The sequence below is a fragment of the Taurulus bubalis genome, assembly GCF_910589615.1.
Source record: "Taurulus bubalis genome assembly, chromosome: 8".
Taxonomy (NCBI): Eukaryota; Metazoa; Chordata; class Actinopteri; order Perciformes; family Cottidae; genus Taurulus; species Taurulus bubalis.
The window spans coordinates 13,502,192-13,527,216 of NC_136596.1; the positions used below are offsets into that span (position 1 = coordinate 13,502,192).

At 40.8% G+C, this 25,025-nt stretch overlaps 3 protein-coding genes across 3 annotated transcripts; 1 reads left to right on the plus strand and 2 right to left on the minus strand.

The window, feature by feature from the left end:
* Positions 1-974: 974 nt before the first annotated feature.
* Positions 975-4,540, plus strand: LOC306740653 (uncharacterized protein; the record flags this gene model as incomplete). Its single annotated transcript, XM_079222882.1, has 2 exons — positions 975-1,643; positions 3,795-4,540. The coding sequence occupies 2 exons, from the start codon at positions 975-977 to the stop codon at positions 4,479-4,481; spliced, it is 1,356 nt and encodes a 451-aa protein (XP_079079008.1). The 3' UTR covers positions 4,482-4,540.
* A 442-nt stretch (positions 4,541-4,982) lies between these two features.
* Positions 4,983-20,133, minus strand: skic3 (SKI3 subunit of superkiller complex). Its single transcript, XM_079222163.1, has 41 exons — positions 20,116-20,133; positions 19,703-19,803; positions 19,419-19,562; positions 19,233-19,324; positions 18,991-19,066; positions 18,759-18,905; positions 18,489-18,587; positions 18,249-18,357; positions 17,950-18,090; positions 17,703-17,801; positions 17,376-17,500; positions 16,660-16,746; positions 16,376-16,479; positions 15,754-15,880; positions 15,338-15,517; positions 15,038-15,162; positions 14,674-14,924; positions 14,462-14,564; positions 14,163-14,345; positions 13,845-13,992; positions 13,684-13,762; positions 13,369-13,430; positions 13,223-13,279; positions 13,068-13,136; positions 12,263-12,337; positions 11,885-12,026; positions 11,669-11,762; positions 11,467-11,544; positions 11,238-11,362; positions 11,023-11,146; positions 10,700-10,924; positions 10,178-10,250; positions 9,963-10,016; positions 8,930-9,041; positions 8,416-8,544; positions 8,203-8,327; positions 7,860-8,024; positions 6,803-6,955; positions 6,234-6,364; positions 5,314-5,437; positions 4,983-5,124 (listed from the first exon to the last, which is right to left on the minus strand). Exons 2-41 carry the CDS (start codon positions 19,790-19,792, stop codon positions 5,047-5,049), a joined length of 4,704 nt encoding a protein of 1,567 aa, XP_079078289.1. The 5' UTR covers positions 19,793-19,803; positions 20,116-20,133; the 3' UTR covers positions 4,983-5,046.
* A 197-nt stretch (positions 20,134-20,330) lies between these two features.
* On the minus strand, positions 20,331-24,058 carry arsk (arylsulfatase family, member K). The gene is made up of 8 exons (XM_079222071.1): positions 23,924-24,058; positions 23,581-23,710; positions 23,346-23,505; positions 22,792-23,074; positions 22,504-22,675; positions 21,453-21,677; positions 21,020-21,235; positions 20,331-20,899 (listed from the first exon to the last, which is right to left on the minus strand). The coding sequence occupies exons 1-8, from the start codon at positions 24,029-24,031 to the stop codon at positions 20,625-20,627; spliced, it is 1,569 nt and encodes a 522-aa protein (XP_079078197.1). The 5' UTR covers positions 24,032-24,058; the 3' UTR covers positions 20,331-20,624.
* Positions 24,059-25,025: the final 967 nt, after the last annotated feature.

The following is a 25,025-nucleotide window of genomic DNA, read 5'->3' on the forward strand; positions in this document are numbered from 1 at the left end:
TTTATTTTATTGATATGTACTTTTCGGACACACACGCAACTGTATGATTATGTAAGTTATGACATGTAAGCCAGTGCACTGGGGTTGGGCCTCACCAGGAGAACCATAACGTTGAAATAAAGTGAAATGGATCTTGTGAAAAAAAGGAACAGTAACCGAATAAGAGTGCACTGAAACTAGCAAGGCTACAATATTCAAGTTAGCAACAAAAGCATCAATAGACAACAACGCATCAATGTACAAGATGAACAGACAAAAATGTCACTCAAATCCGTAGCCTATAAGTTTAAAGCAAAGAAAATATTGAAGGCAAGGCAAGTTCATTTGCAAAGCACCTCTCAACAAGTGCTTTAAATAAATGCTTTAAATAAAACATGAATAGGCATGAAGACAACTTAACCCTCCAGCTGTGTTCGGGTCAAATCTGACCCTTTTTAAACATCATATTTTTTTTCAAAAGGCATTTTTCTGAATGCTTAAATTCAGAAAACAGATGTATCCAGCAGATTAAGTGCTTTTAGAACCTGCAATATGAAACAACGTCTACTATTACAGAGCCTGTGTTTATTGTAATGAAGGAACATGTTATTCAGTGCAACATTGGGGCTATTTGATGGCTCCAAAAATGACTATGTCAATTAAAATATAAAAATAATTCCGTAATGATGATCTTAGGTTTAACGACCTCTCAATGAATTATTTGTGTATTCACAGCAGTTATTCATGTAAACCACCAGTCTGATACCTTGTATACATCTTAAAAAGGTGTTAAATAAAATTTGGTGATGATTAATGTTTTTTGTGTTAATGTACAGCGGCTTTACTTGTCTCTGTTAAGTAAAAGTTACATGGTGATTCGTTGCTCTTAATTATGTCCCAACATGACGCCACATTTCTGTATTTGTTTCTCTCCAAACTCTAGAACCTTTTGGGACTTGGACAACATCCTTTATCAGCCACATTTTCTAAGCAGGATGTCAGTGCAGTTCTCTGGCTGGGAGGTGGTTGACGATGGTGCTTCGTTTCCAGGTGTGGAGCTGGATGCATCCCAGAAACCACAAAACCAGGGCATATACACCATGTACCATGGGACCAATATTGCCAGTGCAAGGCTCATCCTTGCCAATGGTTTTAAACAGTCTTCAGTTGGCATGCTGGGAAAGGGCGTATATGTCAGTCGTGAAAAGAAAAAGGCTGCTAATTATCCATTGAACAGTACCCACACAGACCGCGTGATCTTTGAGTTGAGTGTGCGTGTTGGCCGTGTCAAGCGTATTGACCAGGACAACCATCCCATGCAGTACACCTGGCACACAAATGGCTACGACACTGCCTGGGTGCCCCCTAAATGTGGCCTCAAGGCTGTGCGCAGTGGCCTAGAGGAGGATTGTGTGTTTGACCCCAAGAGAGTAAAGGTGGTGGGCATTGCAAATGCACCAAACCCCACCGTACAGAAAGAACTTCAACAGCTTCTTTCAAAAAGATCCAGAAAACCGGGACGAGGGGACGATGGTGCTGCACATGTGTGTTCGATTTGTAAGAGAAAGACACAGCAGGGTTCTCCACACATCAAGCAACAGTGCTGGCAGTGTGGGCAAAACATCTGCATTCTTATGGCCAAGCATGTCTGTCCGGCCAAACCCTGACGTGGGTGAGGCACAATGATGTAGATTAGAAAGACAATTCTAAATTCAGGACGTTATCATATTTTGGTTTCCTTACGTAAAACAATAGCTGTAAGAGGTGCAACATGTTTAATGCTACTGGAGATGTTTTGGGGACCTTTGTCAATTATCTACAATAATCTTTTTAGTGAGCCAAAGCTCTTATTTATACTACACAGTCTTTATATACTCTGATCAGCATGCATTATGGTCACGTGCGATGCAAAAAAAAATGTTTTCACTGTCTGACAATGGACATTCGTTATTTCAATTTTGAAATATGTAACTGAAGTGACAGAACTAAAGCCAATAAATGTCATTGCTATTATCAGACCCATGATGTATTTGTGTTTGGTAATATGATTCCATATTTAGTGAATAGTCTTTCAGATGAAGTCCTAGTTTCACAATTACATACTTTTGCTGTTACAAAACACTATATGCAAGACTAGTAAACAGTTGAAAGGAATGAAACATGCATTTTTATAAATCTTAAATGAACATGCAATACAGATGAGAGAATATATTGTAAATCAAAGCTGTGGTGAAAGCAGTTAGTAACAAGTGGGACTGTATTTAGTTTCTTAATCATGACAGACATGAAGGTGCAGTATGAAGTCTAACTTTTTTTTCAGGCTGAAACTAAAATAGACTGTTTTACACTTTACATGGCACAAACGTGTGTGTGATTTAATTTCCAAGTGCTAAGCGATAGGAGTTACACAATGTAAAGGCCTTGTTTGGACACAACTACTCTAAGAAGGCCAAAGGAGAACAGCTTCTCACAGCACACACATTAGGGTTTTCACTTGGCCTTGTTCCCCATCACCATGACCAAATATTGAAGTGAAATTCATGTGAACTCAAAAAAAGCTAAATACCATGGCCAGTACGGGGGTCGAACCCGCGACCTTGGCGTTATTAGCACCACGCTCTAACCAACTGAGCTAACCGGCCAATGGGCATCGCGCTCTATTTTTCCAATACAATGCAGATAAGGGGGCGTGTTAATCATGTACAGAATAGAAAGTGAAAGTTATTGAAGCCATACAGAAAAGACGACTCGTCGCTGACGGTAAATTAAAGCTTCAACGACATTATAACTCATAATGACATGATTTGACGTTAACGTTGAACATGTACAGTACGATACTTTAAACTCTAATACTATTAAAATGTTAATTCAGAAGTCAGTCAACGTCCGTCGGTTTACGACATGCTTAAAAATTTTAACATATATGTTGAAAATGTCTCGCTACATAATAACGTAAATACGCAAATTAGCTAAATAAGAATTTGGTGGGATTTCTGCAAATAAACTGATATTCGTTTAGGTAAAGTTAACAGTTAATAGTTGGCCTTATTAAGCCTTAAACCATATTAGTATAGAAAAACGTTTTATTAGAATTAGCAATAGCCTACATAACGTAAAGAGTTAACTCGTACTAGGTTAAGAAAATGGCATCCTATAGTATTTAGATAAGGTAACGAATGTTGGTACCTGTGACGATAGAGTATCAAACATGAAAGTCGTCTGACAGGTGCCGTTAGTATTGGACCAATTTATAGATACTACAATTTCTGCTGTCACAGCTATCCAAAAGTGTGACCCTGTGTCTAATGATGGAGGTAATTTTCGGTAACAGCTGCTTTCAAAATATATACGTGCCCTGCTATAGGCGGCATGTCCGGGGTGGAGCTGCCTTCGCCCAATGTCAGCTGGGACCGGCTCCAGCGCCCCGCGACCTAAATAGCATTAGCGGTTCGGATAATGGAATGGTTCGGTTAATATTATAGAATTGAATGATTCGGATAATATTATAGAATGGAATGGAATGGTTCGGATAATATAGAATGGAATGGCTCGGTGAATATTATAGAATGGAATGTTTATCGCAGAAATGTCGCAAAATTGTGCAAAGAATGTGATGGGTCACATAATTTAGTGCAGCACTGTCCACCCATCACACATTAACGTTGCAATGTCCCCTAAAAAAATTAAAGCTACATCCCTTAAGTTTTTAAATACTGGTTATGAAAAGAGAACCCCAATCACTCTTAGATCTGTTATAACGTGATGATATTTCTGTATGAATTCCTCACAGGAACATCATCCCTTGATCAATCAAGATGTCACTGCCATTCTTTGGCTGGGAGGTGACCTATGATGACGCCTCTCCTCGGGTGGAGCTGGGGGCGTCTCAGGAGCCCAAAGACAGTGGCGTCTACACTATGTACCATGGGACCTGCGTTGCCAATGCACGGCTCATCATTGCCAATGGCTTTCAGCAGTCACCAGGTGGCATGTTGGGAAAGGGAGTGTATGTCAGTCGTGATAAGAAAAAAGCGGAACGTTATCCATTGCAAAGGGACCCTTCAGACCGCGTGGTCTTTGAGTTGCGTGTGCGTGTTGGTCGTGTCAAGCGCATTGACAAGGACAACCATCCCATGCAGTACACCTGGAGCACACAGGGCTATGACACTGCCTGGGTGCCCCCCAACTGTGGCATGAAAGCCGTGCCCAGTGGCCTAGAGGAGGATTGTGTGTTTGATCCCACAAAAGTGAAGGTGGTGGGCATTGCGAAGGCACCAAACACCATACTGACCGAGCTTCAGCAGCTTGTAGCTAATGCTCTAAGAAATCCTGGCAGAGGAGATGGGGGTGCAACATCACATCTTGGTGGTGCTGTGGATGTGTGTTCACTGTGCAGAAGGAAGACACGGCAGGGTTCTCCACACATCAAGCAACCGTGTTGGGGCTGTGGGGAAAACATCTGTACTCTCATGACCAAGCATGTCTGCCATGTTAGCATCTGAGAATGGAGTAAGGGCCTGAAAAGCAGTGCTGTTGAGAAACAGAATAAGGATCCACGCCTGTATGGCCTTCTAAAGAGGTGGAGGAGGAATGGATTGAAAATGAAAGCTGATCAAAGAGTAAAACTTCACAACTCAGGGTGTAATCATACTTTTGAAAAAAATATCACATGTTCTACTTGTCCTTCTGTTACTTTATTATCCTTTTCACAAATGAACTATCAATAATTCACTGTAATTGGTGCAATCAAAATGAAACAATATTTGTGTATTGCTCAAGATGTCTTTATTTCAGCCTGAATGTGGACATTGGACACTTTATTTGAATTTCATTTGACAAATGTGAATGATTTTGATTCGCTAAATTGATTTAACTTCCTTTAACCTGTATAATGTAAAACCAAATAATGATCTAACCTTAATAAATATCAAGATATGAGACCAAAGTTGTCGAGTTTGATATGATTTCTTATGTGGTTAAGAGACACAGAAATGTAATTATTTCAGTCCAAAATAACATTGTTAAGATGCAGGACTTCATAGTGATGCATTTGTAGACTTTCAAAACTCAGGTTGAAGAGGCAAGGAGTGAATGAAACTCCAGCAGTCTTTTATCTCCCTTCATTTTGGCATTCTGCAAAAGGACCTGCAAAAGACGAAAATATGGTCACTATCACAGCTGTGTTGAAAGTAAAAAAAAAAAAAAGGTATGACTTTAGAATGAGGCAGATTAGTTTCAGTCATGTTGGGAAAAAGGCATTTCAAATTCATAAATATTTCCACAAAAGGGATTTGTTTTGGTGCCAGTGTAGCTACGAGGCAGCTGTGTGCTCACATTCATTAGATCCTGGTCGTTTTTCGCATGCAGGTGTCTGAGGAGGTACCAGCTGGACACTTGCACCACTGTCACTGGGAAGTCTTGAGCGTAAGCCAGCCTCTCCAACAAACGTCTTGTTTCCCTGCAGAAAGCACAGGCAGAAATGGGCAATGGTATAACATGAGCCTTGTTACTTGTGAACAAAAATCACTTAAATTTCATTCTCTGGATGTCTCATACACGCCGACCCAACATTTAGAAGTGGAATGTGTGAATTAAATGAGCAGGAAACATATATTGCTAATTGTGCTGCATGTGTTGCTGTAAATGACACTTGTGCTAATTTGCTCTTAAAAGCGAATGGGAGGGCTGCTGCTCTGGTTTATTGTCTTGCTGAAATGAGTTGGCACCCATGTCCTTCTGCTGGTCTGGATTCAAAAACCCGTCTGAATCTATAACCATTTTCTCTGTTTAATATACAGTATGATACAATTAAACATGCCTCTGGTATGAAAGGGCCTTTAATATGGCAATTATGCTTGGCACAGGGGAGTTTGTGCAGCATCTCTCAAAGAAATGATCCAGTTCATGATTGGCACAGTTGTTCTCCTCAGCTCTCTGATGAATGTAACATTCTAATGAAGCCTCCTGGCCGGCCTGTGAGGTACTGACAGACGGCTATTGTGTCAGGGCAAGAACATGTTGCTTTGTAAATTGCTCTGCATTTTCAAAAGTACCAACATCTTGAAAAGGCAGATGGGGCATACATCTGAGGTTTCAGGTATGTTTTGATGTATTTAATGACTTTAAATGATATATTTCACTTACAAGCCAATGGGATGAAATCATTGTCATATATACGCAGGACAACACACTTGAAACATGCATGTGAATACTAGCTGATGCAGTTGAAACAGAACACAGTGAGAATCACTGACCTGGCACCCATCTTGGTCACATAGTGGAGCAGGGCCTGGAAGAGGAGGGCCATAGGAGATGAACCCAGCTTCAAGACTTCAGTGGTGGCTTCTAGTATCATGTCCGCCCATTCATTTCCTGGAACACCCGCCTGAGAAGTCAGACCACACAAGGTTAAGAATAAAAGTAGTAATGAGAAGCATTATTCATGTACTAAACTTGTAATGTGTATAACCATATTGTTGCTAACAATATGGTTAAACACATAACAATATGGCCTACTGTGTTAGTTATGAAAATGTCAATTAAAAAAAAGAATTGTATTGGGAGTTGCTGTCCTTCTCCACATCTCCTGAGATAAATCACAAAGGAAGCGTATGGTCTTGTTTGTATTTCCACTTGGCCCTGGCTGCTGATTCTATGATTCTGCAGGACATTCACCCATCTTTCATTTCCCCAACCTTGTTTCCGCCCACTGACAGGAGATGTCAATGTCTCAGATAGTTGTGCTGTATCAGCAGTACCTCTCACCTTAAAACTAAGAATATTCCGGATCTAGAGTCATGTTACAGCTTATACAGGAACTCACCATAAAGTTTCCTAGAGCTAGCAGCGCTAGTCGAAGCAGGCTGGCAACCTGGCTGCTGTGCAGGCCGAGCTGTGAGGCTAGCTGCAGACTCTGCCTGTAAGCCATGACTGCCTGAACCAGCAGGCCCTGGCTACGAAACACCTCAGCCAGCCACTGGGAGCAGGAGAATAGGGTGGCGATTGGAAATCAAGAATGAGTGGGAGCAGAGGTGAGAATGAGAGATTTAGAGCAGGATGAGTGGCAGAGGAAATATGAGAGGTGAAGGAAGAGATTGTTTGAGGCAATGTGAGATAAAGATTTGAAGAGAGATTAGAAGAAGAGACGAAAAAAGAAAGAGGTAAAAATGAACTTAAATAACTTAAGAGTATACATCTGATAATCTCTGAAAATTAATACTCTGCAGCATGAAGATGAAGCAAATATAAAACTATGGGTAAAAACATGCTAGTATGGTCAGCTAGTAATATGATACAATTACAATATTCTTATAATAACTTTGAAGCTAAATATTCTTTTTCATCCACAAATATAAGGACTAAGAGAAATATCATGGACAATTTATTTGCAATCAGTTCCTAAAATGCTTGACTACATATTGATGCTCTATGTTTGTACAGAACAGACTATGACATTGTGATATAGCTACACATTTGAACACCACATTTATGCTGCTATCTGCCAATATGTTCACACTTCTACAGAATGACCCTGGCTGCTTCCCCCATGCTGGTAGCAGCTTTTGATGATAAGTGCAGCAATACGAGGTCTTAAATAAGACACATAAATGGTCTTCATTCGGCCAATGGAAGCAAGACAGTTTGTGGTGAGGAGAAAAAAAGATATCATCATTTCACTGACCTCAACACTTGAACTAGTAACCACCGAAAGACTAGAACCATCAATATTTTCAAGCCTTTTAAGAGTTTAGTGTCTGTTTAGCGCTGTTTAAAATGTTGTACTATTAAACAACTAATGCTTGAAATGACTAAAAGCTTGTCACTAAGTTACTGTAATCAAATACTGGTATGGTATTGAAATGATTTGAGTGTCCACTCACATGCCACGCCCCAAGGTTTTTGGGGTTCAGCATCACGGTGTTGTGGAGTTGCTCCAGCACAGAGTCTGGGAGCACAGTACCACCCCCGGCCAGTAAGAGGCGCTGACACTGCACCTGTCTCAGTGACAGCATCACTGCCGGGTGTTCTGGAGAAACATTCAGCACCTGGACAAAGCAGGCAGAGCATGAAGAACCCAGCAGTGGAAAGAGGAGGCCCACATATAACTTGTAATATGTCACCTGCGTTAATAATTTATGTCTGAAGCAAGTCTAACTTTTTCTATATTGAAATAAATCAGATAACGATATTGAAGTTGTGTATGAACGTGTGTTTGAATCCCACCTGTGAGCAGAGGGCTTCAGCCTGCTCCAGCTGTCCCCACAACATGAGACCAGTCACTGCCTGTTTTAGTACCCAGCCTTCTAGAGCCTGGGCTAGGGGGCGCTCTATCTCCTCCACGTTATGCACTAGGATACAGAAAAGTGTCTGTTATACACAAACATGCGCAAGCACACACACACACACACGTGCACGCACACACACCAACGCACACACCTTTCTCAGAAACCACTGACATGAGTGTTTGCTCCAGTCCTCGTCTGCTAGGAGCAGAACCTGAAAGATAACAGGAAGTATTTTCTGTGTGACAGGCGGCCATTAATCCTGCCCATGTTGCTGGATCATCTGAAAGTAGAGAGAAAAGTAGAGACTCAGATCACTCTATTGATTTGGTAGGTGTAAGGTAGCTTTACATTTAGAGAATAGCGATCAACATGCTGATTTTCTGTTCCCTAAAGCCGTTAACATGAATTTAATGTATATAGCAACATCATTGTCTAAAAGACACAATTGTCTAAAAGACAGTTCTCACAGTAGTTTAATATACACAGTAGTTCACTAGAATTAATATGAATAAGATCATTTAGACAAATGTATTTCCTAATACTGACTTTTGTCCCACTTCTTCAAGACATCAATTTTCTTCAATTTCCAATGATAAGTGTGGTTGTTTGTGAGGTAGTTTTTAAGGCCTTCGTATGTGTGTGTTTGTGTGTGTGTGTGTGTGTACCTGGACAGAGCAGCACAGCTCTCTGCATAGTCTTCAGTGCATTTCTGTGACCGTCCTCTCCAGAGTGTCTCCCACTAGCCAGCTGGTTCACTCCACTGTACAACAACGCCCTCTGCAGGAGACAAAAGTTACAACAGATCAATTTCATATACAAGCACGGGCAACTATACCAACTTCAGCATATGATTACTCATGATTTTGTCGAGTAATTGAGTAGGTGATTTAATGGACAGATCTGTAAAACCACAAATAATCAAAAGCACAATCTTATGTTTACCAAATATGTGTTTATACATTTCTTAATTGGCATGAAAAAATCCTATCAAACGACTAATCGATTTAAGAAGTCAACTAAGATCAAAAAGAGTGATTATACAACTAACAGTCTAAGAGGGGGCAGCCCTAGAGCCCTAGTTTGGATGCTGACTTAACCACAGTGTAAAATAGATGTAACACTATATACTATACCAGTGGTTCCCAAAGTGGGGGTCGCAACCCCTAGGGGGGGCGCGGTGGTACTACAGGGGGGTCGCGGCTTCATCACCAACCCACACACACAGACGCACACATACACCGGTAAAACAATATAAAATAACCGACGTGACATGCACTGTGTTCCAACCACGCCACCAGAGCGGCTCATGTCACAGACCGACTGTGGCAAAACCAGCGAGAGCGAGCGCGCGCCCGAGCGAGAGAGCGCGAACGAGCGAGGGAGAGAGAGAGTGAGGGAGCGCGAACGAGAGAGACACACAGCGACACAGAGCGAGAAAGATACGGAGCGACAGAGAAAGATAAAGATAAGAGAAGGAAGTATGTACAAAGATGGACAGATTTGTGACTGGTCTAAAGCGCAAATCCGATAAAGTTCATGCATTATAATGCAATTCATTAAAAACCAAAAAAATTTGGGGTCGGGTTGCGCGGGGTTCTTGACAGAAAAAGTTTGGGAACCACTGTACTATACAATGCATAGTTCAAACTGACAGAGAATTTTAGCCATTTTAAGGCATAAATATACAGTCACTCTCACCTTTCCTTGGGTCATACTGGAGAGACAGGCAATATGACCAGCCATCGCGCCGCCCTGGAATACACAGCAGACAAAACCATGAACCTTTCCACTTTAAACGTCCAGCAGCAGCACTACGGCAAAATGTTGATGAGGCTGCTCAATTAAATTAGTAAAATAGATTTCCTATTTGTGCTTTGGATATGTGTAATGTTTCTATATATATGCAGCCTTACATTAGCCTTCTTGGGGTAGTATTGTGGTACCAGCCTGGACAGCAGGGCCCATAGAGATGGGTTTCCAGGATTGCTGTAAAGAAGACAGACATGATGATATTGATATATTGTTTCCCTGTCTGGGGGTAGTGTTCTACCTGTTGATAATTCTTCAAGGTACGTATCAGTAGGTAAGTTAGATAGGTGTGCCAGCTGTCATTGAGATTTCAATAGAATACACTCAGTTAATTCTTCAACCACATAATTATTTTAAGATTCCTGATATTTCAATCCAGAACTGACCCCAAACTCAAAATAGTAAATGTAGTGATACATGCAATAAAAAACACTTTGTGCAATCCTCCACAAAATAAATGTATGTAGAACAAGGTGCAAAAGGCTCCCTAAATATATCCTTCAGTGTCAAAAGTACAGTTTGATCAGACTGATCAATTGGTCTTTTTAAAAGTAAAATTAGGGCATTGTAGAGCACAGCACTGAAGTAGGGTACACTAAACAATTTAAACAAGCTGTTTATTTTACCTGTGTACAGCTCTAGAAGCCTCTCTTTGCACTGCGCTGTAGTTGCCCTGCAGGGCGAGCAAGGTGCAGGTGAGGAGACATCTCTGCTCTATAACATTCACAGAGGCTGAACCTTGCTTTAGCAACTCAGTCAGGGCAGCAGCAGCTAGTGTAGCGTCACCGTGGACCAACCCCAGGGCACATAAACACAGCAGGGACTCTGCGATTGGCTCCTTTAACATTGAGCTGTTGGGGCAGAAAGCAGAGAGAAACATACTTTTAGCTTTTACAAGTACTATCATCACAGAACCACTGGTATGGTCCATCCAACAATGTGGACTCACCATTTAAACAGCAGAGTCTTGGCTGAGTCTAGGTTACCCTGCCGGTGCTGAAGCAGAGCCAGAGCCGTCAAGATGTAAGCCTTCTCCTTCTCAGTGGAAGCCACAGCCAAGGCAAGTTCATAGGCTACAACATACACAAAATAATTTAGTCACATTCACTCTGGCATGTAAACACGTATATAACATCTGACTTAAGTGTGTCTCCCAGTCCTCACCGTTAATGCTCTCTGGGATGAGTCCTGCCCTGCAGTAGGCAAGTGCCAGTCCAGCCAGATCACTGAGCTCCTGCAGTGGAGTGGAATTATAGACACGCACTGCCTCCTCTGACTGACCGAGGGTGCTGCAAAAGACACAGTGGGTCATACAAAGAATGGATTTTGGTGTATTTAAGAAGTATTATAAATGATGCTTTAAGTACATGGTAATAAGAAAGCTGGTTGTTACCACAAAGCACGTCCATAGCTGCCCAGAGCAAAGGCCAGCTCTTCGGTCAAGGACATGGACTTAAGCAGTTCAACAGCTCTGAGGAAAGAGAGTTAAGAGTAAGAACGGTGATTTAAATACAAATACTTTGTCTCATTTCGTTCTTGGTACACTGCCTCAACTGTGAGCCTTCAGAGTCAGTCAGAGTAATTCAGGCAAACACCTTTTGTAAGCCTTTAAGGCCTGCCTCTTCAGCTGCAGATGCTCATTTAGGTAACCAAGCATAATGAAGGCATCAGGGTCAGACTGGATCCTCTCTGGGAGGGAGGCAGAAGAAACTTCATGTCACAAAACATCAGGCTCTAAATGCATATGACCCAAATGCAACCAAGTGATCTGTGGATTCTGCATGCACATCAACACACATAATATGCTGTACCTGTGTACTTGCTGAGAGCCACCTGAGCAGCAGAGATGGCATTCATCTGGACTATGTTGTAGCGGTACAGTTCAGAGTCTCTGTTGCTCTTATCCAGCAGGGTGGAACATACCCAGTAGGCATAACCTTTCACTCCCTCCATCTGATGGGGAAAGAGGAGAGGTATAAAGATGTAGAGAGGAACAAAAGCAGAGGAAGACATAATACACATTGTTTAATTATGGTATTACTCTTAATCACTAGCTTGTAGTAGTAAAAGGCTTATAGCTGAACATTTAGCAGTCACAAAGAAAGTTGAAACAAAGATTAAACTGTTATATGCCAGCTAATGAGTGAGGAATACAAAAACAACCCCAATGGTTTTGGGAGGTCACGCACATGTGTGCTGAGTTCAGTGGTGTGCCTGAAAAGATCCATGGCGTCATAGCTTCCCACTTTCTCTGCTATCAGCGCCTGGCAAGAGGACAAGAATCACAATAATCAAATTACAGTTGATATTAGAACGTAGAATTTCTTACCTACCACTGAACTTGAAATCCTTGCATTGCTAATTGAAGTTTCTATATAACTTAAGAAATAAAAGAAATAGCTTCTTCTCTGTACTAATTTGAAATTTTATCAAAAACATCATGAGAACTCACACCCAGCTTACACGTCTTTCATATTCCTTAACCTTGCAAATACACAAATAAAACATACATTTTCTTCTCCTTGTTAGATATACCATGAAATTTAGCTTAATGTTGTGTCTCATATGTATGCTTTCGCAGTACAGGAAAGTGTACTTTTAGTGGATTTGGCAGCATCTAGAGGTGAGGTTGCAACCAACTGAAACTCACGTGTGCCAGGCGTGTAGGAGAACTACGATTCTTAAAGCGAAAATACAAATGGCCAATCTCGAGCAAGTGTTTGAAACATGGTGATGCAACATAGTAAACTCTATGAAGAGATCCGCCCCATATGGAGAGATAAACGGCTCATTCTAAAGGTAACGAAAACACGAGTCTTATCGTTAGGGATTTATACCCTTAAGAAAATATACTTATTAATAAAATGTTCCATTATGCCATCAGATTCCCCTAAATGCTACACACTCTTCCTTTAACGCTTGGACACAAGTATTTCCAAGCGTCCATTTCCTTGACATGATCAAGTGAAAGATTGTCATAAGATGTCTTTGTACCTGTCCAATCCAGCAGTTGACATAGAGCGGCTCCAGCGACTGTGCAATCTTGAAGGCCTTGTGTGCAAGCTAAAAATAATAAGACCAAACTTTAACAGAGAAAATGTCAGCCAACACTGTAAACATATATCAATAAATGTATCTCACACACAAACCTCAATATTGCCGTTCTTAAAATACAGGGTACCAAGGTTGGTCCAAGCAACAACATTCTGTAACAAAATATTAAAACGTCCCATAAGAACATCAGAATAGTTTCTGAAAATATTATTAATCACCTGAACAAATGTGCATTACATACATTTGGTTCAACCTGTATGGACTTGATGAAGCAATGTTGAGCCAGAGCAAAGTCCTCAAGACCTGAACAGAAAGAAAGCAACAAGTTATATTTGCAAATATAATTAGATGAGGGCCTGATCATTGCTACTGTATGTCTGCAAGATTACAGCTTTTGAGATTAGTGTACAAACATATGTTGATACTGCACTTATTTTTGACCAATGAAATATTGATCGGTCAAGTACACGTTGACCAGCCAATCAATATATCCACCCAAAGGGATATATTAATATGATGGAGGTGGCACTATATTCATTTATTAATATATTATTACCTTTGCTCATGGAAATCACACCCAGGGCATTCCAGTAGCTATAGTTTTCACTGTCCATCATGATAGCTTTTTTTAAACACTGAAAAGAGACCAAAAAAAATTCTTCAAAATACCACCTCTCGGAGGAAAACAATGCAAAACAGCAGGATTGTGTGAAATACCTGCTGAGCCTTCTCCATGAGCAGCGATGGAGAGTTCTGGTCGTCCTGTGTGACGCTGGATAGACTGGACTGACGATAATAGTTGAGTCCTAGGTCATTCCAAAGGCTGGGAACCTCAGACATCAGCTTCAAAGCGCGAGCATAACACCTGCAGACAAAAACATGCACTTAGTGTTCAGATTCTATGCTTGGCCAACAGGGACAACACTGTACCAACGGGCAACAAAAAGACCATTAAGTCATTATAAATGGCTCATTTGACAGAGTAGCAATGGTATATGCAGCTTGGAAAACATCTATGCTCGTTTGTGGTCTTACCTCTCACCAACTTTGAGTGTCTGGGCCTGGTTCAGTGTGTGGCTCTGGGTGTTTGGGTCAAAACCAGCTAGTGGGGCTGGAACTAAAACTTGAGCACTGTTTGGTGCCACAGAAACGACTGCGGTGCAAGCATCTCCCAGCAGCTTCCACAAACAGGACATGTCTGGACGTATCTCTACAGCTCTGAAGAGAGAGGAAATGTGAACTGATAAATCAATAAAATTCTGACAAAGAGTGTGTGTGATACTGAAATGTAATTGTAAGATTTATTACAGATTAAACTAATGTTTAGTCATTACCGGAAGAGGTTCTGTATGGCTTGCTGAATAAGGTCAATGGCTCCTCTATCTCTGCAGTCTTCCATTAAACCTTTTGCCAAAGACAGCTGGCACTCCCCAAGACCTGAACAGATCATAACAATCTGATCAAATGTCCATAAATCAGATATATGACTGAGAGCATACCATTAAAACAAAGATACGGTCTTGGATACATTGATGCAAACACCCACCTTTAAGGGCAGGCACATAATCCTGCTGCACTGTGATCTGCAAGTACTCTGCAACAGCCTCTTTGAACTTGCCCAGGGTCTGTTTGATAGCAGCAGCCTGGTAGACACTGTAAATGGAGGAGGGTTGAAGCTGATGGGCCTTACCAAAGGCCTTCAGGGCGGCTGTGAAACTCCGGCGGTTTAAGTAGGCCTCACCTAAACACTCCCAACACACCCAGTCCTCTGGATCTGCTCTCAGAGCTGCCTGCAGACTTTACAAATAAATGAAAGTGTCAATGCTCATATTCTAATAATACCTATGATGATGGAGAATATGATAAAGATCTAGGTCAAATAATCATTGACTGAGATTTGAAACTCTTACTCAGCTACAGCTTGTTGATGCTCTCCGATCTTTAGGTAGTACAGCCCCCGCCTCATCCAAGCCCATTTAGCAGAGCCTGGTGTGGCTTTCTCAATCACTGACTGAAGTATTGCTAAAGCAGTGTCCTATTGCATGGGAAAGAGGATTGGAGAATAAAAAAGGAGGATAGGGAAAAGAGGAGCATGAGTAGGGTCTAGACAAAAGAGATGCACCTGTAAGGAAACACCACAACAAAGTGCCAACCCCACATTATGACAATTTGAACACTGAGTGTGTCTCGTCGCCAACAGATCCACTTACCATGTCGTCCTGCTCCATACTGAGATCCACTGAGGCAGCTCCAGACTCAGCATCATCATTGTCCATCTCAAAGGCCTTCTTATAGCATCCTCGTGAGCGGCTGTGATCGTTTGCCACCTGGCGGTAGTAATGTCCAAGGTAGCGGAATACACAACCAAGGTGTGGGTCTAACTTTGCAGCCTAAAATAGACAAATTAAACATTCAAACTAAGATGATATTCAGCACTACACTTGACTTCTGTCAATAATAACCATATTGTGACATTTCACAAGTCAAGCCCTTTAACACAAATCTTTCACAGACCCGAACCATCAATATTTGAGAGAGTACATTTGTTTTTTTTAATGAATATATATAATAAAAAATACCCCTCCCCTACCAAAAACAAAACAATTTAAATAATAATTGTACTAACCTTGAGCAAATGTGTATGGGCTTTGCTTCTGTCTTTTCGGGTCTCTTCTCCCATGTCCCAGTAGAGTCGTCCCAGCAAGAAATAATACTCTCCACAGTCTGGGCTCTGGCTAGTCGCCTTCAGGAAACTAAACAACAGAGGATCAATAGAGAGAGAATTCACTTTTTTGAGCCACACAAGTTTATTGTTTGGTTTTAGCTAGGTTTAAAAAAAAAGGGACAGTGTGCAGGACTTGGTGGTATTTATCTCGCAGTGTGGTTGCAGATTGCAACCAACTGAACACCCCTCTGCTCACCCACTACGATGACCTTCAGGTCAACAGAAAACCTCTTGCTAAAGCCAGTGTTTAGTTTGTCAGTTCTGGGCTTCTGTAGAAACACTGCGGTGCAACACAGCAGACTCTGTGAAGAGGATCCACTCACTATGTAGATATGATGAGCTTATTCTAAGCTAAACACAACCATTCCTAGTTTCAGGTCTTTATACACTTGTGAAAACATAGATATTTATATTATATTCCATTTATGCCTATAGATAAACCTATAATGCTCAAAACTTTCCCTTTAGGAGAATGCATAGCCACAGATTAAAATCTCACATCCACACAAAAAGCAGTGTTTACCTCTCCTCTGCCAGCTGCTGCTTGCCCTGAGCCATTTGTGCCAGTCCTCTCAGTACAAACCCATGGGCCAGATTAGGGTTAGAGGCTACCAGCTCTGATGACACCTACAGAAGACACATTAGTGTAATATGTATCAATATATCTTGTGTATAATACAATAATTCATTTTCGTCTGTTTCTTATATTAAAAGAGAGGACATCATTTTATCTCAAGTGATCCAATTCTTTAAATTGCCCAAATGTATTATAGTATCATATAATAAAGTAGGTGAAAGGTTTTCAACCTTGAGTGCTTCATCAACTTGTCCCTTGTTAAGGTATGCTCGTCCTTTAAGAGCTCCTAAAACTGGGTCTTTTTCAGCATCTGGGATCTAAAAAAGAAAAAGAAAAACAATAAACACAGTAATTTACTTTGATGTAGTGCGACTCATGCATGTCCGAGGTTACAACTGCAAAATATGTTAATACTGAACCCAAAATAAGAAAATAATACTTTTAACTGCTGAATTACTTCATACCCAAAAAAGAAAATTCAAAATTACAATACATGCTGATGGAACAGAGTATTAGTCAATCACATTACCTGTAGGGCTGTGTATTGGCAAGACACCAGCAATACTATGCTTATCATGATTCAGGGGTTACAATGAAATGCAATATATTGCAATTCTGTAAGCAAGGTAATATATTGAAATGTTTTTAAAATATAATTTTCGGAAAAAAAATCATTGTACATAACACATAGTTATGCCTAAAATCGGAGTAAAAATGTTGTCCATCAGAAACGCAAGGATCAGCATTTGCATTTATCACAGTCCCTGTAACATCCGACATCTTAGCTCTACTAGACGGCATGTACACCATGTATGATTGACTGACTTCCTCTTTGTATGTAAACTATCAATCAAAAATCAACAGCGTTTTTGAGTATCAATACAGTATCACAAAACATAATTTCACTTTAATCATATTTTCTATATTTTGTTACACCCCTAATTACCTGTGAGAATATATCCAAAGCCTGTTCTGCAGCCGTGTCTCCCCCACTCCTGACTAAAGCCTCTAGCTGCAGCTTCAGCAGTTTGAGCCTCAGCTCCTTGTCTCCGGACACACATACTGTCAGACCTAATAGAAACCAGACAGAGAAGTTCACCTGCTGCTCCAGAGACTGCATATAGCTGTCCTTTGAAGACGGTGGAAAACATCTTTATTTCATTCACAAATGTTGTTTTTTTTTCAACAAACTATGGATGAAGTCTGATTGGCCATATTAATGTCCACCAGCATTACATCTGGATAACATAGTGATACAGCAGACTAAACCAACCTTGGGAGCATGACATAGCACAGTCTGAGTATCTCTGCATTTTAAACTGAGCTTCAGCCAGACTGCACCATCCGGTACTGGAGCTCATTCTCTTCAACCCTAATAAAACAGAGGAGATACATTGTGTGTAGTTAACAAAAACATACTAAAATACAAAGATGTAACAAAGTGCATGTCTCAGTATGAAATGTTTAGGTGCTGTTTACATTAAGTCCAGAATCTATTCTGTGTTGATGCACAAACTAACCTTGTGCAAGGTCCTTAATGGCATCTTTAAACCTCCCTTCTTGCAGTGCTTTGGTGCCCAGACCCAAGTGACCTAATCCGCTGTTAGGGGCCAGATCGAGGAGTCGGGAGAAACAGCTGACTGCATCCTCATTCTGAACACCTTCAAACAAAACACGAGTACTCAGAGTGATACTGAGTGGAAGAGCCAAAGATTCCCCTCAATGCTTGAATATGACTACAGTATAAGGTAATACGAATATCTGTAAATCATTGCATTCTAGGATTTCAGATTTAATGAGCAAGATAACAGTATGTTACCTGTTTTGAGGTAGTGAGAACAAAGGGTTTCCAGAGGATAACTTTGGTTGGGGTAGAGGGACAGCATGGACTCACATGCCGCTATCATTTTGGGTTCTTCTTTAGGCAGCTACAGTAAGGGAGGATTCATAATGAGCATGTGATTAAGGACATGACTGTACAGGGTTAAGTATAAGGTGGCCTATTTTGTTTTACATAAACACACTGGGGTGAGATAGGCATCAGATAAGGTGCACTTACTTTAGAAAGACATTTGACATAATCAGCTGAGACCTTCTTGTGTTGCTCTCCTGGTACAGGATCCATGAGAACCATGGACTTCTCAAATGCTGTGATTAACTGATGATCACAAACAAAACAGTTACCAAAAGGCTGATGCGGTAGAAATATCTGCACTAAGAGCAGCATTAATAAATATATGATCTAACTAGTAGAACAAAGGTGGTGAACTCTAATGTGTAACAAAGTGTTTCATACACAAGATTAAGTCAACATTTGGAGAAATCGTACATGCTGTTGAGTTGCAGTGTCCCGCTCTTCATCATTAAGGCAATCTGAGAGGAGTTGGGTCATCTGTTGCCATAGCTGCAGTAACTCTTTTTTGTCCACAGCCTCTTCCTCCTTCACCTGAATGAGTTGCAGCCAAACCTTTGCCAACTATGTGGAAACATAAAAGTGTATTTAATGTGTAAAAAGCAGTGTATTATTTCCAATTGAACCAATATGCTTTTAAATGACATACCTTTAAATATTCTTTGTCAGACTGATAGATATCCGACAGCTTACTGATGATCTCAAAACATTTATTTTTGTCTGAGCTGTTAATAATGGAGAACATAAAAATAATCAATAACACTGAAAAATAAATGTTAAACCAGTCAAAACGACAGCACGTTGCAAGAGTTAACTTGGGAGGAAGCAAATACATCACAACTTCCTTTGTAGTTTTAAAAAACATCCTGAAGACGTTTTTCTGTAAGTTACCTTGCGTACAGGTCAACAAGCCTCTGGTAGATGTTGGGTAGCTCAACTTTAAAATCCCACTGATCAGTCTTCTCATAAAGATTTGCCAAACCCTTAAAAGAAAAAAGAAAAAAATGCAGTTCATAATTAATACTATGGCCCAGAAGTACAGGTGCTAGCATCAACCACTACATCTTCCCACCTTACCTGCCATGCCAGCTGCTGCTCAGGCTCCAGCTCCACAGCTTTTTTATAGGCTGTCTGTGCCTGGTCTGGTTGCTCCAGTTCACTGGCTGCCAAGCCGATGAATACCCATGCATTATAATTGTCCTTCTCAAGTTTCAAAACAGCCTAAACCCCACATGGAAAAGAGCAAAGTCAGCTAACTTATACAATTCTTGGAGCAGATGCACAACAGCAGGCAGCACCTCACGTGCTTAACCTCCTTTTACGTGTGACGCAAGTGTGTGAATCGGAGAAGCTTTATTTACCTTGCAGTGTTTTAGAGCGTCTTTGTACTCTTTGTTTTTAATGGCCTCTCTGGCACTTTTCAGTGCCGCTTTCACTTCTTTATTAGACATCTTGCAATTATCTGAGTGAAACAAAGATACATGTAAAAACAAACATTTGGGCATCACTACCCCAAAATAACATGTTTAACTCAGGTTGACCGTTATGGGTGGCTGGTTATGTTGCCAGCTGACTTGACAGTAAACTCTTAAATTAGCCAGCTGGGGTTGAACTGCTAGCAGTGTTGGATAGCTACATATAAAGCTAAGTAGCACTAGCTGTGAGCTTCTCAGAGCCTCTAAACTACGTCACTACCTCATAATGACAACTGGTTTCAAACCTTCATTGATACATAACAGGTTAACGTTATTTGTCAAATTGGTTCAGCTGTTACCCTCGCAAGTATTGCAGATGTTGGGAAAACCCACTGTTTACGTCGTCAAGTTACTCTGCTCCTGTTGGGTGACACGGAAGTGAAAGAAAGGTGACTACACCGTCCCTGGATTTTCAAAATAAAATGACCTGCACTTCTGGTCCACTTGAGTGTGCAGATATATACAAAAACAACAAAACGAGACAAAAGTGAACTAAATATGAATTTATTTGAGTAAAGAAAATAATTTAGCAATGGAAACAATTGAATATAGTCACATCGTGGTTATGTTATATTTAAGTCCCTCTGGAAGTTTGTGCGAAATGATCAGACAGATTGAGTCAAAGTGTGAACCTAGTACATTGAAAGGGTTACTAAATATAAATATTATAAATAGCCATAGAGCTATTCATCAATGTCTCTCACATAGTCAAAGATGTAATAATCCACGTTTAATCAAAGTTAGAGTCCAGCTCATAAAAAAAAAGACACATTAAAGGTGACCATCATTATAAAAGTAAAAAACAATATCACAAAGAGTCTGAGAGCCAGTTGTCAATAGCTCTCTCATTGGCTAATGAATCTTTTTGCCAATCCACATGCCACCTGAGGTTAGCAATTACTTGGTTGTAGTTTCTCCCCAAACTATGGCGCCAGGCAACAAATGACTTTTTATTGTAGAGATGCACAGTTGTAGAGACTTTTGGATAGTCTACAATACTACGCAATAGCTTGTCCAGATGTGCCTCCACATCTAGGAATTTGAGAGCTACATTATGAAGTTCTTCCTTGTCCCGTGTTATGTCTGTAAACACAGAAAGTACAGAAAAATCAAAGGGTGCCAGTGTTTTATTATTGCTTTTCTTCTTCTTGAAAGTATAGGGATTGAGTGAATAAAGTTTAGTTTCTGAAGTTAGGAACTCACCAAAAAGCTGTGGGGGGACACTCAGGCCATCTGCATAGGCAATGTATTTCCACCTGCCACTTCTCAGCATGTATGTAGAGGCATTGACATTACAACCATGATATTCACTCAGAACCCAGTCTGGATGTTGCTTCTTGGAAAAAGCACTGGCCTTGGATAGCAGAGGAAGGAGCGTGTGGCCACTAAGAATACCTACTGCTGGAATACCAGCAATGTCTGCAAAAAAAACAGAAGTGTGTTACATCAAGTTAAAATACTAAAATCCAAATCTACTGCTTTTATTATGTTGCTTTTACAAACACTATAGCAGACAATTCAAATCCCTCCACATCTTGACAAGTATAACACTTTGATTCTACCTTTCAACAGGCATTTTAATGATTTAAAATCTTTAATAGGCACTTTAATCCTATGTTTTGGTCTACTTCCTTACCCAGCACAGTGGGATAGAGATCAACCAAGGACACAAGCTTGTTGACCTGCAGGCCGGACATCAGCCCAGGCCCCATGACCAGCAGGGGAACATGGGAGCTGCCTTCAAACATTGACATCTTGTAGAACTGCCGGTGCTCCATGGCAAGCTCTCCGTGGTCAGCCGTAAAGATCACAACAGTGTTGTCCAGCAGGCCGGTCTCTCTCAGAGCTGAAATCACTTGGCCTGGTGAGACAGAGAAACCATTAAGCTGCTGCTTTATTTTTACTTAATTCAAAGACTTTATTCAAACATTAAGTGGCGATAGAGATGTACTCCAGAGAGAAAAATATTAGCTGTAGCTCATGGGGATGAGTGGTCGTCCTGCAACCACAGGGTCGCCGGCTCGATCCCCAGCCTCCCCATGGGTCACATGTCGAAGTGTCCCTGAGCAAGACACCCAACCCTAAATTGCTCCCCGGGCGCCGATCAGGGCTGCCCACTGCTCCCTAATACTAAGGATGGGTCAAATGCAGAGAATACATTTCATGTATGTATGTACTATGACAATAATTGAATCTAATATCCATATATAAATATACTTACCATCCCATTCTGCCTTTAAAAGTCAGTTACTACCTTTTTGGTGTATATTTATTTAGGGAAGTTTCCCTGAGATTTATTCAAGTAAAGTAGCCAAATGTTCCAACAGGCTGCACAGAATCAAATTTGATATATTAGTATTACTGATACGAACAAAAAATCTAGCTACCTGCTGTTGCCAGTTATGTTACGCACCTGTTTAATAGCTAGAGTGGTGTGTTGGTTGTGCTGCAAACGCGGTCACAGAAAGTCTCAGTACTTTTTTTCCTACAGTTCATGTTTGGATCTGTGAAACTGCGCTAAAAACTGCTCCTTGCAGGTTTGGTGCCATTTCATTAGTTATCACGGCAACAGAGTTTGGTTTGAACTCGAGCCATCTTCATGAGTTTAAAAGACATGAGTTAAGCTCTAAGTTAGCTGTCAAACCTACTACCTGAAAGCATAGGATGAATTACTTCGGTCAACTAACCCAGCATGGCATCTGCTTCAGCACACATGGCATAATAGAAGGCCCTTATGCTTTTGACTTCGTCCTCAGTGAAAACACCGCTGCAGTTTTTGGTGGAGGTGGAGTAGTAGTCGACAGGGTGCATGGCAGCAATAGGCAGCCATTTAGGAACAGTGATGAGCTCAGAAGACACCTGTATGTGTGTAAAATAAGAACAGGAGACTTTATAGTGATTTATATAAAAACATACAATGTGATTCTTCAATAATGGAGAGAAAACATTCAAAAGCGGGGAAAGAAGCAGCATGCCTTCTTCAGCCAGTATGGTGAGGTAAGGAAGGTGGATCCTCCTGCGGTGGGCCCCAGGGAATCTGTTTTATAGGGGTGAGGTAAATTGAGGCCAAGATAAAGTGCGAAGGGCTGGTGTGAGGACGCAGCTCTCTGGTGGATCCACTGTGTTGCCTTGTCTGTGTTTTCCCAGTCTTTTCTCATGATCCTTACTGTTGACATGTTCCCAACAAGTTGCGTAACAGGCCGGCCTTCTTGGCGCAGGAGGAATTGAACATCTCGTGTCCAGGCCTCGACTCGATTACTGCAGAAGTTGCAAAACAAAATAGCAAACAAGATGCAGCCGGCGACACAAAGAAAATGGGAAGTGGAAAGAAACACAAGAGGACAAGTCCCAAAAAAAATGATTCACACTGTTCTGAAGAATAGCTGCCCACATACACAGTATGTGATTTGGTTATTACTAATACGGTTAGTCACTAACCTTTGAGTGTATGTGTTATTATTGAATAGGGATGAGACGAGGTTAGTGAAGCTGTTTTCTTGTCTGAGATACAGTGACAGTGGCTGCCTACCTAACAGAGTGACTCCCTGAGGTGTAGTCCAGCTTGCCCATCGACTTGGTAAGATATCCATTTGCCTCCAGCAAATCCATCCATGTTGTTGCATTAGCATCAAGGCATTTGTAGTTGTTCCACGACTGAGTAAGGTGAACAAACTGACCGCTCCACATTGCTGTGAAACAAATATTAAACAGCTGAAATATATGTATTATTCCACCTTTAATAATTGCCAGTGCCTTTAGTTTACCTGCTCTTGAGGGGCAGCAGATGGGTGAGTTGGTGTAAGCGTTGAGGAAAGTAGTACCAAGCTCCCTGAGGTAGTTTACATATGGCAGCTGCACAACTTTACTGCCAGGGTCAAAGGTCAAGCGCCCATCCTGCAGAAAGTGGAACACTAGCATGTAGACCCAACGCCACAGAGGTACACAGTCAAAACAAGGATTACATTTTAAAAGATAAACATCTCTGTATGGCGTTTAAACTTCTCGAGCTATAAGTCTATCCTTGCATAGTGCTGAGGACTAAAATAAACAAAAGTTGCTATTATTGAGGCAGTTACTGTAAAGCACTGTAACATAATTCATACTCACAAATGCATCACTCATCACCATCACGATGTTGGGTCTGGTTTCATTTTGGCACAAACTTTGTCCATACATTTGACAAAGGAACATCAAAGCAAACGTTTCTATTTTCATTACAGCGTTTCGCAACCTTTCGATTTGGTGATTTTCTGTCGTAAAAGACCGGGTGAGATTTTTCAGAGGTGACTTTTCTACAGTGTTCGTTTTTGACTGTAAGTGACGGTAGCTCTCGAGTCTGGACTCGCGTAAACATCCCGGTTACGCTTTCAAAATAAGAGTTTTCTAGTTTAATTTAAAATAAAGATGATTAACATGTAATGATGAACTGGGAACTATAGAGGGCAGCATTCATCTTGTAATACTTGCTGCACAGTTTTGTTGAGTTGTCTATGATGTCATGACCACAACTTCAACTACTATTGGCAATTCGTGTATCACAAATATGTAGCCTATGTCTATTGGTTTGTGAGAAACTAAATATGTGGTTATAATACTTGCTAATAAATTATGAAATCAGATAGAAACTCATATGACTGTGCACTTTTTAAATTATAGGAGGTAGAATGGAATATGATTGGGTTTTTAATTATTTTCATTAAGGGTTTAATCAATCGCCATCCAATTTGAATCATACATTGCTGCTTGATGTGGATCTTGTAAACTTTTATCTCCATAGCTCCAGCTACCACAACGCACGTCCTGTAAATCTTTATCTCATCATCGTTAAATTGTGTTGCTAAATTGATGTGGTGTCTTGTAAATTAAACAATCAAAATAAATTAGAATTGAAATGGTCGTTTTTCAGTCATAATGTGTTTGATGACAGCAATAAGCAATGAGTTACCGAGCTGTTCAACAGGTGACGCTGCAGTTCATTTTAGAAGCCGTGATGGTCCACCAGATGGCGTTTTGAGCCTCGGAGTTGTTTTTCTGTAAACTGTGAGTTCAACACAATGAGAAATCCCAACCCCCCATATGTGCATGGACCATTTTAATCTTAACACAGAAACAATATATGCTAGATGAATAAATAGGAATCTTTTCTAAAAGTCTGTTCCCCCTAAAATCGCAGGAATACATAGTATCCAGCAATTCTACATGGCCTATG

Coding starts and splice junctions, on each gene's coding strand:
- skic3 (XM_079222163.1), bottom strand. CDS start 19,792: ATGTCTAATAAAGAAGTGAAAGCGGCACTGAAAAGTGCCAGAGAGGCC. Junction 16,747..17,375: donor CTTTGGATATATTCTCACAG/GTAATTAGGGGT, acceptor TTTCTTTTTTAG/ATCCCAGATGCTGAAAAAGA. Junction 15,163..15,337: donor GTATGGAGCAGGACGACATG/GTAAGTGGATCT, acceptor CCCATGCAATAG/GACACTGCTTTAGCAATACT.
- arsk (XM_079222071.1), bottom strand. CDS start 24,031: ATGAAAATAGAAACGTTTGCTTTGATGTTCCTTTGTCAAATGTATGGA. Junction 23,711..23,923: donor TGGTGATGAGTGATGCATTT/GTGAGTATGAAT, acceptor CACTTTCTGCAG/GATGGGCGCTTGACCTTTGA. Junction 21,678..22,503: donor TGAAGCAGATGCCATGCTGG/GTTAGTTGACCG, acceptor CTGTCTCACCAG/GCCAAGTGATTTCAGCTCTG.